Raw genomic sequence first — 14,595 nt, 5'->3', positions numbered from 1 at the left:
TGATAGAGATAATATGATAAGATAAATATATTTTTGGTATTTTATAATATAGATTAGAAAAGTAAAGATGCAAATAAAAGTAGATTGAAAGCTTATATGATAAAAGATAGACCCGGGGGCCATAGGTTTCACTAGTGGCTTCTCTCAAGATAGCATAAGTATTACGGTGGGTGAACAAATTACTGTCGAGCAATTGATAGAAAAGCGAATAATTATGAGATTATCTAGGCATGATCATGTATATAGGCATCACGTCTGTGACAAGTAGACCGACTCCTGCCTACATCTACTACTATTACTCCACACATCGACCGCTATCCACCATGCATCTAGAGTATTAAGTTCATAAAGAACAGAGTAACGCATTAAGAAAGATGACATGATGTAGAGGGATAAACTCATGCAATATGATATAAACCCCATCTTTTTATCCTTGATGGCAACAATACAATATGTGTCGTGCTGCCCCTGCTGTCAATGGGAAAGGACACCGCAAGATTGAACCCAAAGCTAAGCACTTCTCCCATTGCAAGAAAGATAATCTAGTAGGCCAAACCAAACTGATAATTCGAAGAGACTTGCAAAGATAACTTAATCACACATAAAAGAATTCAGAGGAGATTCAAATATTTCTCATAGATGAACTTGATCATAAATCCACAATTCATCGGATCTCGACAAACACACCGCAAAAAGAGTTACATCGAATAGATCTCCAAGAAGATCGAGGAGAACATGGTATTGAGATCCAAAGAGAGAGAAGAAGCCATCTAGCTAATAACTATGGACCCGAAGGTCTGTGGTAAACTACTCACAACTCATCGGAGAGGCTATGGTGTTGATGTAGAAGCCCTCCATGGTCGATTCCCCCTCCGGCGGAGCGCCAGTGAAGGCTCGAAGATGGGATCTCATGGATACAGAAGGTTGCGGTGGTGGAATTAGGTTTTCGTGGTCGCCTCTGATGTTTTCGGGGTACATGGGTATATATAGGAGGAAGAAGTGCGTCGGTGGATGCCCGAGGGGCCCACGAGATAGGAGGGCGTGCCCTCCACCTTCGTGGCCTCCTCGATTGCTTCTTGACTTGCACTCCAAGTCCTCTGGATCACGTTTGTTCCAAAAAAATCGCTCCCGAAGGTTTCATTCCGTTTGGACTTTGTTAGATATTCCTTTTCTTCGGAACACTGAAATAGGCAAAAACAGCAATACGGACTGGGCCTCCGGTTAGTAGGTTAGTCCCAAAAATTACATAAATGTGTAAAGTAAAGCCCATAAACATTCAAAACGGATAATATAATAGCATGGAACAATCAAAAATTATAGATACGTTGGAGACGTATCAGCGAGCAAGCTAGCTAGCTAGCTAGCTACGACGCGAGCAAGCTAGCTAGCCCGTGGCCCGTCCGCCCCGCCAGTGTCGCCGCGCCGCCCTGGCCTCCGCCTGTGCGTCATGACCGTCCCATGTCTTCCTTGTTCGTCCGTCTGCCGGCCTCCGCTCTGGTCGTGTATTCCTCGTCCGCACGTCGGTCGTTGGTCGATTTCAAATTGACACAAGGAAGAGGAAGAAGAAGAGGTATATTCAGAGAATATTCTTTTTTACGGGTTGATTATACGGGGCCTGTTCCCGTAAAACCGGTTTTCCGTGAACTGTAAAAGCGATATAAGGGGTCTGCTAGAGATGCTCTCATATCCGCCCTACATATGTGATGTGTTTGAGGGGTGCCAAACAACCCGGACGGTTGGGTTGGCTCTGGGAGGTCCGGTGGTTGGCAATTTTTTGATCGACGGTGACCGTGTTGTCCGCTCAAACGTTTGGTGAGCCATAGGTCGTCTTGGTTGAGGAGCCGCGATTCTTGAGCGATCTAAAATTTAAGAACGGACTCCTCTGCCGTAGCTAGCTGCTCCTTGATGTTTCCGATGTGGTGTAGACCCCATTAGGAGAGAGCCCTTGTGGTGGCTCGAATCCTTGATCAAGATCTAGGATTGGGTCACTCGCCGCCACATGAGCATCTCAAGCCTCAACAACTACCTCCATGAATCCAAGGATCTTTGGCCAAAAGACTTTAAAGGGGAAGTGGCGATGTCTTTTGAAGGTGATGCTTGTGGCCACGATACATGGGTTGTGGCTAGACATCAAGGTTGATAGTGTATGGAGGGGGCAATTCGGGTGAGCAACATCCCGATCGGAGTAAGTGGAACGATGTATCGATTTTCATCAGTGTGGGATGGGATCTTTCGTTTGACCATGCGAACCGACGCCTCGTGAGAGATGCTTCATGAGTTCGGTGTTATTGAGGAAGCGTCTAAAGCATCCCATCACGTGCCTGCTCAGGAGAGAATAATATTGTTGTAACTTGTAGGTCATCATTTTTTGACAAAAATGTTGTAGGTCATCATTCTCGAGGGGAACAATAATATTGTCAGGATATTTTAAGTGGGAACCCCCCCCCCCCCCCCCACCACCACCACCACCACCACCCCAAGGATCAAATCACTAAGCATGCCACAAATACGCGCAGTGCCTGATGCCATGTCCAAGATAGCATATAGAGTGTCCACAACAAAGTTATATAAAAGAGGGGAAATAGGGTGCTCTTGCACAGGCAACGGCCCTGAAGAAGTATGTTCAATGCGACTACGGGTTTAGGATTTAAAAAAGGTATTTGTAATATAAAAGGTTTAATAGGATCTTCACTATATAGAATATTGGGATCAAATGAATGGAGGATGTATGGATAGCTGCATGTGGGTTCTATATCTTTTCAGGTTAATCTGAGGCCATGAAGATAGGAGTGCATTTTTATACTTATTATTTTGCTAAAACTCTTCAGTTGTGATCAATCAGCAAGTGATCATCCATTCGTTGTGGTTTTATTTGGCAATTATGTCTTGTGGTACCATTCACCCCATGTTTCAATAGGCCTATGTCAATGGAAATACAATTGTATGAAAACTAATTAGGTAGAAAAAGTAAATAAAACAGGGGCTTATGTTGGGTGCAGAGATGGATTTTCGCTTATGTTGGCTTCACATGGCATAAATTCAAACAGGGTTAAGAAAGAGATTTATGTCTAAATTTTGAGACATCGAGGAATACTAGTGATCTTCTCTTCATTCAATTAGTTTTTTAATTAACTCAAAGCTCTTATTTCCTTACAAAATTCCGCCTTCCTTCAAATGTCGTAAACAAGTCTTGTCAGTTGAGCAATCTTTCAAGGAGAGAATAGTTGGAATATTTAGACAAGTTTGATTTTTTTTGGATCATAAAAATGGTTTTTGTGTATGTGGTATTTGTTTGCATGAGAAACATGTCTGAATATTATACTAATAAATGAATACACTTTACAGTTGAAGAACAATTTACAAATGAATGAATGCACTTACAACAAAGAACACTGCATGCAAAGCAAGCCAATAAAAGGAAACCCGCTAGAAGCAATCTGCACAAACCAACAACCGAAATGCCTATGTACACGAGAGCAAGCAACTCAAAAAGGACAGCTCAATTCTCTGTAAATAAAGCAAATGAATCAATGAACATGTGAATCAAAGACGGCGACGTCCAGGACAACGACTCAATCCTGAGTAGCTCGCAGCTGGATTACTGTGAACTTTCAACGATCACGTGAGCCGATCACGGAGCGGCAGCCGGCCGGCCGGCGGCAACGCGGCGCTTGAGCATCTGGGTGTAGTTGAAGATGGATTTGAGGCGCTGCTGCCTGAGGTCCTCCTTGAACCCCTGGATGAACTCCTCCGCCTTGGCGTCCACCTCGGACCCCGCCGCCTCCTCCTCCGTCGGCGGCGCCCGCTGCCGCCCCGCTAGGACGAGCGCGTACGCCTCGTCCATGCTCATCGAGCTCTCGTCTTCCACGTCGTCGTCCTCTACCGCCGCTTGCGGTTGTGGTGGACGCGGCGTCGATGGCGACCTCGTCCTCGCCGTCGCCGCGTCTTCTGTTTCGTCGCGGAAGGTGGCGGTGGCGCCCGGGCTCGGCTCCGCGGTGTGGAAGCACGAGGACGGGAAGGAGAAGATGTTGAAGGAGCGGATGCGCTGCAGCACCGCCGACGAGGCCCTGCGCGTGATCCCGCTGCCGCTCCCGCCGCGGCGCGGCAGGGGCGAGTGCGGCTGCGCACGGGACGACAGGGCGAAGATGGCGCCCACCACGAGGTTCAGGACTACGAACCACGCCGCGCCGGAGCCCAGCCACGCCGGCAGCGGCCAGCACCACCACTCAGCCGCCGCCATCGCCAGTGGGTTAGGCTTATTTGGCCGGCGCACCAACGAGTCGCGCAGTCGCGTGTGCTTCTTGTGCGTTGCTCTGCTTTCCCTTCGCTAAAGGGCTCGAGAGACAGAGACGAAGACGGTGATCTGGTCGCACAGATGGCAGTATCCCCCTATATATAGAGGAGAGTGCGCGAGTAATCAGGCAGCTCGCGGTGGAAAAATGTGATTAGGTTAAGCAATTGTTATTAATTTCATGGGCGCCGAGCGCGTCATCATGGTCGTGAGCTAGATTGGTCAGCCGTAGACTGGGCGGGCATGTAGGGTGTGTTTGGTTCTCTAGCTAAACATGCCCAGCCAGGCAATAGGATTCTATCTCACTCTAGGCATAGCTCATACAAGCAAGGCCACTTGTTTGGTTCATTTGCCTAGCCTCCACTAAACCACGATTACAGCGGCAGTTACATGCTTAATATGCTTGTGTTCAATTCTTGCCGATGGAGGCGAGCCAAATCCCGGGCAAGGATTTTCTAGCTCACGCAGGCTAGTTTGCTAGGCAAAGCTAGCTTTTTTCTACTCCTCCAAACAACTATCCTGGTTGGGCGAGGCTAGAGTAAGGCTTGCTTGAGATCCAAACGCACCCGTAGTCTCCTCCCATGTGCGGTTTCATGTCCTGGTCAGCTAATTAAACCGCATTAATTTGTTGCTGTTGTTATCCATTTCGATAAGCATCTGCGTTCCGTTTCGCATCGCCGGCAGCCAAGGGCAACTTCAAAGCGGATGACCTATTTATTTTGAATCATCTAATGTCCACGGACATGTCTGGATGTGTTCGGTCGAAGTTATGCAACCATGGTCATTAAATCCGGATACCGTGGTCATCAAATCCGGATAATGGGCTATAAGCCTATACCGTGGTCATCAAATCCGTAGTAAGTGACATTGGGTCTAGCACACCGAGAGCAAAAATAGATGAGTGGGGCACAAGGACTATGGGGAGATGTGGTCCAACTATCATTGGGTCAGGACGTCCGGACTTTTAAAACCTCCCCTCGAATTGGTGCAAGTTTATGAAAATATAGATGTCCGAATCTCGTGATTTTTTTTGCGAATACGCGTAGAGCGTATCATTCCATTGATAGAAGGGGAGAATAAACAGTGGCGGACCTCATGAAGCGTACACTGGTAGGCGCTTATGAGGTCGCTTTGAGCAAAGAAAGGGGGTGCTCAGCCCGCGTACAATAAGGTCAGGTTACACCTATGATCGATCTAAGCCCTCGAGCACCGGCGTTGGCCCACGTGCGAGCTTCCTCCTTAACATCATGAGTCAGGAGGGTGGTGGAAGGAGTTGCGCCGTTGAAGATACAAGCGTTGCGATGCCTCCATATGGTCCACGCAGTCAGCGCGACGAGAGAGGCAAGGCCTTTGCGCTGGCACACCGAGGAATCGTGGAGGGCCGTAGCCCACCAGTCATAGAAGTCCATGGTGGCGTCTGGTGGAGGCTTAGTGAGGCGGCACCAGGATAGGATATCGTACCACACGGTGCGGGTTACGACGCATCCCACAAGCAAGTGGTGCATAGTCTCCTCGTCCTAGTCGCAGAGTGCACGAGTGGCGGTGTGCGGTAATCCGTGGCGGGCGAGGCGTGCAGAGGTCCAGCAACGATCAAGGCCGGCAATCCAGAGGAAGATCTTGATCCCCTTTGGTGCCCAAGACTTCCAAGTGAGGCTCCAGGTTGGGGAAGCAATGGATCCTTGGAATAGCGCGAGGTAGCATGACTTGGCGAAGTAGGTGTCACTCTCGGTCCACTTCCAGCGAATGGTGTTCGGTGAGCTCTAAAGCGAAATGCCACGAAGGCGCCGCCACACATCCACATACTGGATGTTAGACTCCACCCCCAGGGCCTCCTGGATGTCCCCAATCCAGGCCCTACCTGGGATGGCCTCTGAGACAAGCATGCGGCTACGGCGGCGTTTAGGAACGAGGGCGACGAGAGCGGGAGCAATCTCGGTGATGGAGGAGCCGTCAAGCCAAGGGTCAGTCCAAAAACAACACTTGTTGCCATCTCCGAGTGTCCAGGAGGTCGAGGCGCGGGAGATCTGTCTCATGTCGGAGGCAGCGGGCAGGTGAAGATGGCTCTAGGGCCTCGTCGGATCGGTGGCCTGAAGCCATAGCCAGCATGCACGCAAAGCGATGCCGGCGCGCTGCAAGTCACGTACGCCGAGGCCCCCAAGCTACCGCGGACGACACACCCTTTGCCAGTTGACGGGGCAGCTACCCGACCTTGCATCTTTGTTGCCATGCCATAGAAAATCTCGAATGAGGCGGTTCGTCGGCTTCAAGATGGTGGGGCAGAGCGCCATGGCTAGCATGATGTGAACTGGCATTGCCATGAGGACGTGTCGAACTAGACCTAGTCTCTCGCCTCGGGTGAGAAGTGAGGCCCGCCAGGAGGATAACTTCCTTGCTAGGTTGTCCAGCAAGGGCATGAGGGCCGAAGAATGGATCTTGCGAATGGAAAGCGGCAGTCCAAGGTATTTGACCAGGAAGGAGGACACTTGGCAAGCTAGGGTTGCGCCCATCGCAGTCGTTGCCTCATCGGTGACCGGATGCTGCCCCAAAAGTGTGGAGGATGGCCTTGATGATGGTTAGCTCGTCCTCGTCCGGGTGGCAGAACATGATGACGTCGTCCGCGAATAGGGAAATACTCGAAGCAATCCGCCTAGAGGTAAGCCGACGAAGGACCCCCACAATGACCGCTCGCTGCATGAGAGTGTTCAGCGCGTCGATGGCCAAGACAAACATCATGGGGGAGGCGGGATCGCCCTGGCGCAGCCCCTTCGCATGGAGGACCGGTGGGCCTGGCCTCCCATTGATGAGGACTCGAGTCTTGGCCGTGGAGAGAAGAATGAAGATCCACTCGCACCACCGTGGCCCAAAGCCGAGGTGTTGCAGGGTCTCGAGCAAGAAAGCACAAGAGACGGAGTCGAAAGCTCTAGCGAATCTCGTAACATGATCCATGAACATTTGATGGGATGGTTCAAAATGTCCAAACTGTATGGTCCAGAATTTGAGGCAGATTTAGTAATCCGCGTTAGAGTTGCCCTAATATTTTAATAATATGCAAACTTTTAATTAAAAATACATATTGTTATTGGCATCTTATGAGAATCTTATATACCTAAGAGAATTATCTCAATATATCTGCTTTTACATCATTAAAAAATTAGAATTGTTATAGTCATTTGATATACTGACTTGATCCACTAGCGTACATATCTACAATCCTTTACCATGTAGTAACATTCCACCCGCAAAAAAAAAGTAGTCACGTTTCAAATGGATTTTAAATCACGTTGCATTTAGTGATACCATAAACAACTTTCAATGTCAAGATTTTTGTTTGCCCATGCAGAAATTTCTTATAAGATTAAAGCGTAGTGACTGAATTAATATTCTACACAATATTCACAAAATATACAATTAATTTTTGCGGTGACGCATGAGGTATCGTCCAGTTCCATGTGTTGCAGTGACAAAGAAACAACACCTCTATTACCCGCAAAACAAAACAAAAAACGTCTTTGTTTGGTCGAGCTCGTCTTCTTCCTAAAAACGCATGGAAGTTCGTGACCGAACGCAGCCGAGTATTATTATTATTGTTTTGTTGGAAAACAGGAATGACATAGGAGAACAGTCTTAATTTTCGTAAATAGTATAAAACAATCCTACTTGAAATTGTCAAACTACACAACAACAGATTCCGCGTCACGTAGCTACGTCCTCAGCCCGTCACTCCCAAGTCCCAAACGCACGGAACCTTCGTTTATTATACGATCGATTAGGTCAACATGGTTGCTCGGGGCGACCAATCGAGGTTTACTGGTCAGCTCACGATTTTGATATATGCATGGTATCGGTTTACTGATCAGCTCATGATTTTGATATATGCATGGTATCGGACGCTTCCAGGCCTTTCCGAATAAATAAACTAGTCAAGTAAATTACTGTAAATGAAATGAAATGAAATGAACAGCTCGTTTCTCTATCAGGTATCGGATGATTACTTTTTTGGCATCGAACGATTCTGAAAGGATTAATTAGTTTTCGTTTCACCAAGTCCTATATGTACGTCACACTTTATTTACCCTGTACATCTGATGCTACGTTTTTTCCTAGTACTTTAGTTGAATTTCATTCGTCTTGTTCCTATTTCTTCATGTTTTTCGGAAAAGAAAAACTGGGCCGTGCGTAGTATGGCTTGACACTAACTAACTAGTAGATATTGTCCACACACTAAAAAAATCTAGTAGGCTGAGTCTTGGTCGCTATCATATCACCATCGACCAAAACCTTTTCTTTTCTCTTAAGTTTAGTTATGCTGACTTGGTGTAGATATCCCTTTTGAGGAATCATATGCATGGTGTACATACCTGATATCTGTCCACTCTATCTAGCTAACAGGAAGACACCCGATGCACGTCACTCGGAGGCTTGGCCGTCAAGTAGCGTCACCCATTCATTTTGCATCTGTGCTAGTAGAACAGAAGAGGTCCTATACTATATTGTTACTAGACTGAGAAAATATGGGAGCACCATTCAATTGGTGGCTGAAAATAATCTGTGTCAATCGAACTGATCTAAGGTATTGATGAAAGTTTATGGGCCGGATCATTTTCTTCTACCTCTGAAAATAACGTTTATGGCAAACCAACTTGTGGTTGGATGGTTAGAGGGATTGTGGTATCTTCAGCCCATCAGGGTTCAAGTCCTGGTGCTCGCATTTATTTCTGAATTTATTTCAGGATTTCCGGCGATACACATTCAGTGGGAGGAGACGTTCCCGTCGATGACGAGGTGCCTACAGTAACCTACTGTGTTAAAAAACCGTTTATGCCTAACCTACTATAGCCATGTGTTTTGTACAATGAAATTCATTTGCGCGATAAACTTAAAGAGTGCCACAGTATCATCTCGTCTGGTTAACAAAAATTCTTAACCAATGAAGCTATGACAAATGACTGGCTAGGGGTCAACCGACTAAAAGGAAATTAGACCAGTCGATTTGTTTTGAACCATTCAATAGATGGCCTTCTTCAACCTCCCGCCCTCTTTGTTCATCTTGTTCCCCAACCGCCCCACCGAACACTGGCCGAACCGCCTGCCTTGGCCGCCCGCAGCCGGCGACGCTTCCCCACCATCCTCGTGGCCCCGCCTTCTCTTCACCGCCGCACACACCCGTGCTGGCATCACCCGCGTCCATCCCTTTCTAAACTGGCGAACTTGCACCCCCAGCCTTGAATCGCCATGCTTCACGCTCGCCTCTATCGGCTACCGCCGGCTACAACTTGTTCTTGGCCGAGGCCTTGTCGTGTCCATGGGCCTCGGTACCGCTCGCCTCAGCACCTGGCACCGCCTTAGGCGGCCTAGTTGCTCCGCCCCGTCGCTTGCTTGCTTCTTCACCGACTCGACTAACCCAAATTCGAAATTCAGGCAACTTAGTTCCAGCAAAACTACTAGATTAAGGCCGGCATGAAAATAAACTTTGAACTACTCCCTCCGTACCTAAATATAAGATGTTTTTGCGGTTCAAGGGAGTAGATTGCAAGTATTCGAAAGTGTGTCAATTAGATAGAATAGCACATGCATGCTCATCTACGAAAGGAGTGAACTGTTCATCAATACATGTGTTGCAAAATATTACCCCATCTCATGGAAGAAAAAAAATGATACGGTATATTTTTGTAGTCCAACAAGCTATTCCTTTCATAGATGTTCTAACTAAAAAATGGAGTACAAATATTTTATCAACAAGTACTAACTAATTATTATTTTCCTCGCATAACCAATGGCAAGGAATATTATTGTAACTAATCTGTGACCTAAAGCTAAGGATTATTAGCTAGCTAGCTGAATGAACTAACACTACGTGGAAACTGAATTGAGAGAAATGCAACAGAGAAGAAGCATTCCTTAACCCTGTTGAAATGGAGTGAAGAACAGAAACTGTGCCTCGCCCAAAAGGGGTCTATGTCCACGCGCCGTTCCAACCTTTGCATGCATGATCATGGATGGATGAAATCTACCATGCATCAGAAGGAAGAGAACCCTAGCTCCAGCTGGCAGCGCGACGATGACTCTGCTGCCATGTGCGCCGCCGCCTGGTGGTCAAGCCGTTCATTTTTCACCACGGTGGCCACCACCTTCTGCTCCAGGTGGCGATGGTCGAAGCTGGCGCCACTGCCGCCGTCGTCGGGTTCCATGACGGCGACTGATGCTGATGCTGCTATCTCTGGCTTCACGTCGAAAGCGTCGACGAACTGTGTCTCGATCTGATCGTCAAGCGCCACCGGAGATTCGGCCTTGACACCATCTCCGTACTGCTGCTGCACGTTGCCGGCATTGCCCCAAGCGTGGCTACTGGTCTCGTCGACGGCCGCCGGCCCGTCGTAGTAGAAGTACTCGTACGGCTGGTGTTTCTGCGGCTGCATCTGGTCCGCAGCGCCGACGAGATAATGATCGTGATCGTGGTGGTTAGCCTGGCCATTGCTGATCTCGTGGCCGGCGTAGAGCGCGTCGAGAGCGGCGACACCGTCCTGGACATCGGCCGGGTTGGGCCCCGGGGCAAGCAGCAGCATCCCTGGGTCGTTGACGAGCGCGTCCTGGGCGATGGCGGCGGCGGCGGCCTGGTGGCGGCAGAGATCGAGGTGGCGTAGGAGCGCGGCGAGCTCGGCCTGCGCGTGGCCGAGCTGCCTCTCGTAGTCGAGGATGATGCGGCAGCAGCCCCCGACGGGGTCGTAGGCCCGGGCCTCGGCCTGGAAGATGAGCGCGCGCATGGCGTCGGTGTGCAGGTCGGGCGGGGTCTCCCGGAGCGTGGCCTGGATGTGGCCGACGCCGAAGAGGCGGTGCGCGTTGAGGAAGCGGCGCTGCTGGTCGGCGGGGAAGTAAGGGGCGAGCGGGCAGTCCGGGTTGCACTTGCGGCGCTGGTACTTGCAGGCCGCGCAGGCCTGGTTCTGCCCGGACCCGGCGGCGGCTCCGGCGACGCGGGAGGAGGAGGAGGAGGACTGGGCGACGGGGGAGGAGGGATTGGCGGAGTTGTTAGCAGCGGTGGTGGCAGCAGTTGTGATCTGGAGGCGGCATGCAGCTGGCGGTGGGCTGGAGGAGGAGGAGGAGCGGGTCATTGCGCGGCCGGCGAGGTCGGGGGCGTCGGCCCCGTCCGTCGTCGTAGGCATCGGCCGGAAGGAGAGGAGGGGAGGAGGAAGAGGAGGCTACCTCCTCAGTCGGCGCGATCGGTGCCTAATAAAAGGAGGCTTGTTGAACCAAACTTATCCATGCAAACGCCATGCAGACATTTTCCGTCCGAAGAAGAAGAAGAAGAAAAGATGGACACAGAAGAGAAGAGTACGTTCCCGTAGTCGGAAGCTTCCTATGGCTAGCTACGTACGACTGATGAGTGGAATTGGTCGTTCCTCCTGCGCCTGCGTGCCCGACGAACTCGCGGGCACGTGGCTCTAACAGCCTCTACAGTCAACCGACCATTTCGATCCAGAAGTACTACTTGAATTCGTAATGCCGTTCGGGGGTTTGTTGAGTTGTTACAACAAATTTATACCCAGGGTTTGTTCAGTTTTTTGAATTGATCCACACGGTGAGTGCCGTTAGGGCGTCCCTCAGATCTTCTTTTTTTCGGGGAAGAAGGGTGTCCCTCAGATCAATCAACTCTCGGTTTTCCTTTTTGGGGGAAAGCTATCGTGTCAAGATTTTTGTTATTACTCCCTCCGTCCGAAAATACTTGTCGAAAAAATGGATAAAAATGGTTGTATCTAGAACTAAAATAAGTCTAGATACATTAATTTCTACGACAAGTATTTACGGACGGAGGGAGTATGTTTTAACACGGTAGAATCGTAGATGATTACATACACTTACCTCTATGAACCCACACGTATATCCTTTCTCTATGAGTATCTTCGAAACACCGTGTCAGCACAATATCTTGAAATTGACGAAGTCACCACATAACTGGAACGTCTCCTCCCGCTAAACGAACATCGCTAGAAAGTCTGAAATAAATCCAGGAAAATGCGAACACCAATGCCAAGTATAGAACTTAAACTCTGGTGGGCTGGTTCAAGCACAAGAAACCTAACCCTTTGAGCTATGCTCATCTGGCAACTGTTTTGTTATTTTTAAAGCCCACACTTTTGTAGCAGGTATTGTTATATAGTAAGTCCGTTTAAATTATATACATATAAAATATATTTTTAAACGACAGGGTTGAGTTTAAATATCGTCAAAATGCATAAACAAATTCGACGGTAATGTTTAGTACTCCCTCCGTCCGGAAATACTTGTCATCAAAATGGATAAAAGGAGATGTATCTAGATGTATTTTAGTTCTAGATACATCCTTTTTTATTCATTTTGATGACAAGTATTTTCGGACAGAGGGAGTACATAGTTTTCTAACTCAATTAAGACAATCTCGATTGTTGCATTTTTTGGAAGTTATAAATAATTTTTGTAACATGTTAATCTAATGATTTTTTTCCTTTAATTTATTTTACAATATGTCTTTTAGTGAAGAGATGTATTTTTATCAAGGAACGTGTCTTTATGCCAAGAGACATCTTTTCTGCAATGTCTTTTAATGAAGAGATATATTTTTTATTAAGGAAAGTGTCTTTCAACGAAGAGACATCTTTTCAGCAATGTCTTATCACGAAGGTACATCTTTTCACCAAAGGGCATAGGCATGTCTTTTCAATGAAGGATATGAGTGAGGACGTGGGCATAGCCCAGTGGTTGGGGGCGCATGATTGTAAACCTAACGACCAGAGTTCGATTCACGTCGGGGACGAATTTCTGGAATTCTCATGAGGGATGCTTCTTCTATATCAATAAATCCGTGGGCGCTAGTGCCCATGGAGTTTTTTTTTTTTTAATGAAGGATATGAGTGTTCATGGGTGCAATTGCCAAGATCTTGGCCTTGAAGGCATGGGCATGTCTTTTCAACGAAGGATATGGGTGTTCATGGGTCCAATTGCCAAGAACTTGGCCTTGATCGATGCTTAATATAATTCTACAACTTCTTGTAGAACGATGTGGCTTAACATGATGTTGCATTAGGACTTAGGAGCCAGTTTTAGAGAATAAAGAGGAACTATACTTATATCTTTAGTTAATAGTGATGTAATAAAAAACAAGAGGATTATCCACCCAAATGCAATAATGAGCTTCTTGCAAATAACAACAACAACGTCTTTCAATCCCAAACAAGTTGAGATAGGCTAGATCCCCTAAAAAAAGTAGGGATTGGCTAGAGTTGAAACTCATAAGATCTCGAACCCTAGTTATGATAGTTATGATTCTAGCACGTGGATAGCTAACTTTCACGTAACCTTGTCCATGGCTAGTTCTTTGATGATATTCGATCTTTCGAGTCTTTATTAAGGGACTCCTCACATGTCAAGTTTGGTCTATACTAACCTCTTGACATTATCGACACACTTTATCCTTCCGCTATGCATTGACGCTTCTGGAGGCCCACGTTGTATATACCCAAACCATCTTAAAGAATATTGAACATGCTTCTCTTCAATTGGTACTACCCAACTCTATCGCATATATCAACATTTCAGACCTGATATTTTCTTGTGTGGTCACCCATCCATCTCAGCATGCGGATATTTGCTACACCTAACAGTTGGACATGTCACCTTTTAGTTGGCCAGCATAATATCCCAGGTCAAATCGATGTCCTATAGAATATGTCTTTTAGCTTTTGTGAAATTCTCATGTCACATAGGACACACGAAGCTTGGCGACACTTTGTCATTCATCTGACTTTGATTACATGGCTCACATGTTCATCGGCGTCACCATTCTTGTGCAGCATTGAACAAAATATCGAAAGGTGTCTTTTTAGGTACCGCCTACCCATCAAGGATGATCTCCTCCTCCTCGTGCCTAATAGTACCGAAAATGTACCTCATGTACTCGGTTTATGTTCTAGTAAGCCTAAAATCTTTCGATTCTAATGACTGTCTCCGCAACTCTAAATTTCTATATTAACCCTTTTCCTACTATAGTTGATTAGCGCCACATCATCTGCAAAGAGCATACACCATGGGGTATCTCTTTGTATATCCCTTGTGACATCATCCATTAGCAAAGCAAAAAAGATAAGGGCTCAAAGTTGACCCTTGGTGCATGCCTATTTAATTGGAAAGTCATTAGTATCGCCATCACTTGTCTGAACACTTGTCACTATATTATGATACATGTCCTTGACGAGGTTAATGTACTTTGTTGGGACTGTGTATTTCTCTGAGTCCTACCACATGATATTATGTGATATCTTATCATAGGCCTTCTC

General features: G+C 47.4%; 2 protein-coding genes across 3 annotated transcripts; both read right to left on the bottom strand.

Moving 5' to 3' along the window:
- Positions 1-3,482: 3,482 nt before the first annotated feature.
- LOC123116102 (uncharacterized) lies at positions 3,483-4,371 on the bottom strand. The gene has a single exon (XM_044537104.1). It carries the CDS (start codon positions 4,238-4,240, stop codon positions 3,632-3,634), a length of 609 nt encoding a protein of 202 aa, XP_044393039.1. The 5' UTR covers positions 4,241-4,371; the 3' UTR covers positions 3,483-3,631.
- Positions 4,372-9,883: 5,512 nt separating this feature from the next.
- Positions 9,884-11,621, bottom strand: LOC123116101 (protein ASYMMETRIC LEAVES 2). 2 transcript variants are annotated; one of them, XM_044537103.1, is made up of 2 exons: positions 10,735-11,621; positions 9,884-10,701 (listed from the first exon to the last, which is right to left on the bottom strand). In XM_044537103.1, the coding sequence occupies exons 1-2, from the start codon at positions 11,446-11,448 to the stop codon at positions 10,309-10,311; spliced, it is 1,107 nt and encodes a 368-aa protein (XP_044393038.1). In that variant the 5' UTR covers positions 11,449-11,621; the 3' UTR covers positions 9,884-10,308. The 2 variants fall into 2 exon arrangements, with proteins under 2 accessions (XP_044393038.1, XP_044393037.1); XM_044537102.1 differs by having other exon boundaries at positions 9,884-11,621.
- Between the last annotated feature and the right edge of the window lie 2,974 nt (positions 11,622-14,595).

The sequence above is a fragment of the Triticum aestivum genome, chromosome 5B (assembly GCF_018294505.1).
Source record: "Triticum aestivum cultivar Chinese Spring chromosome 5B, IWGSC CS RefSeq v2.1, whole genome shotgun sequence".
NCBI classification, from domain to species: domain Eukaryota; kingdom Viridiplantae; phylum Streptophyta; class Magnoliopsida; order Poales; family Poaceae; genus Triticum; species Triticum aestivum.
The sequence above is the reverse complement of the archived record's forward strand: the minus strand, read 5'-3'. Positions and strand labels throughout refer to the sequence as shown.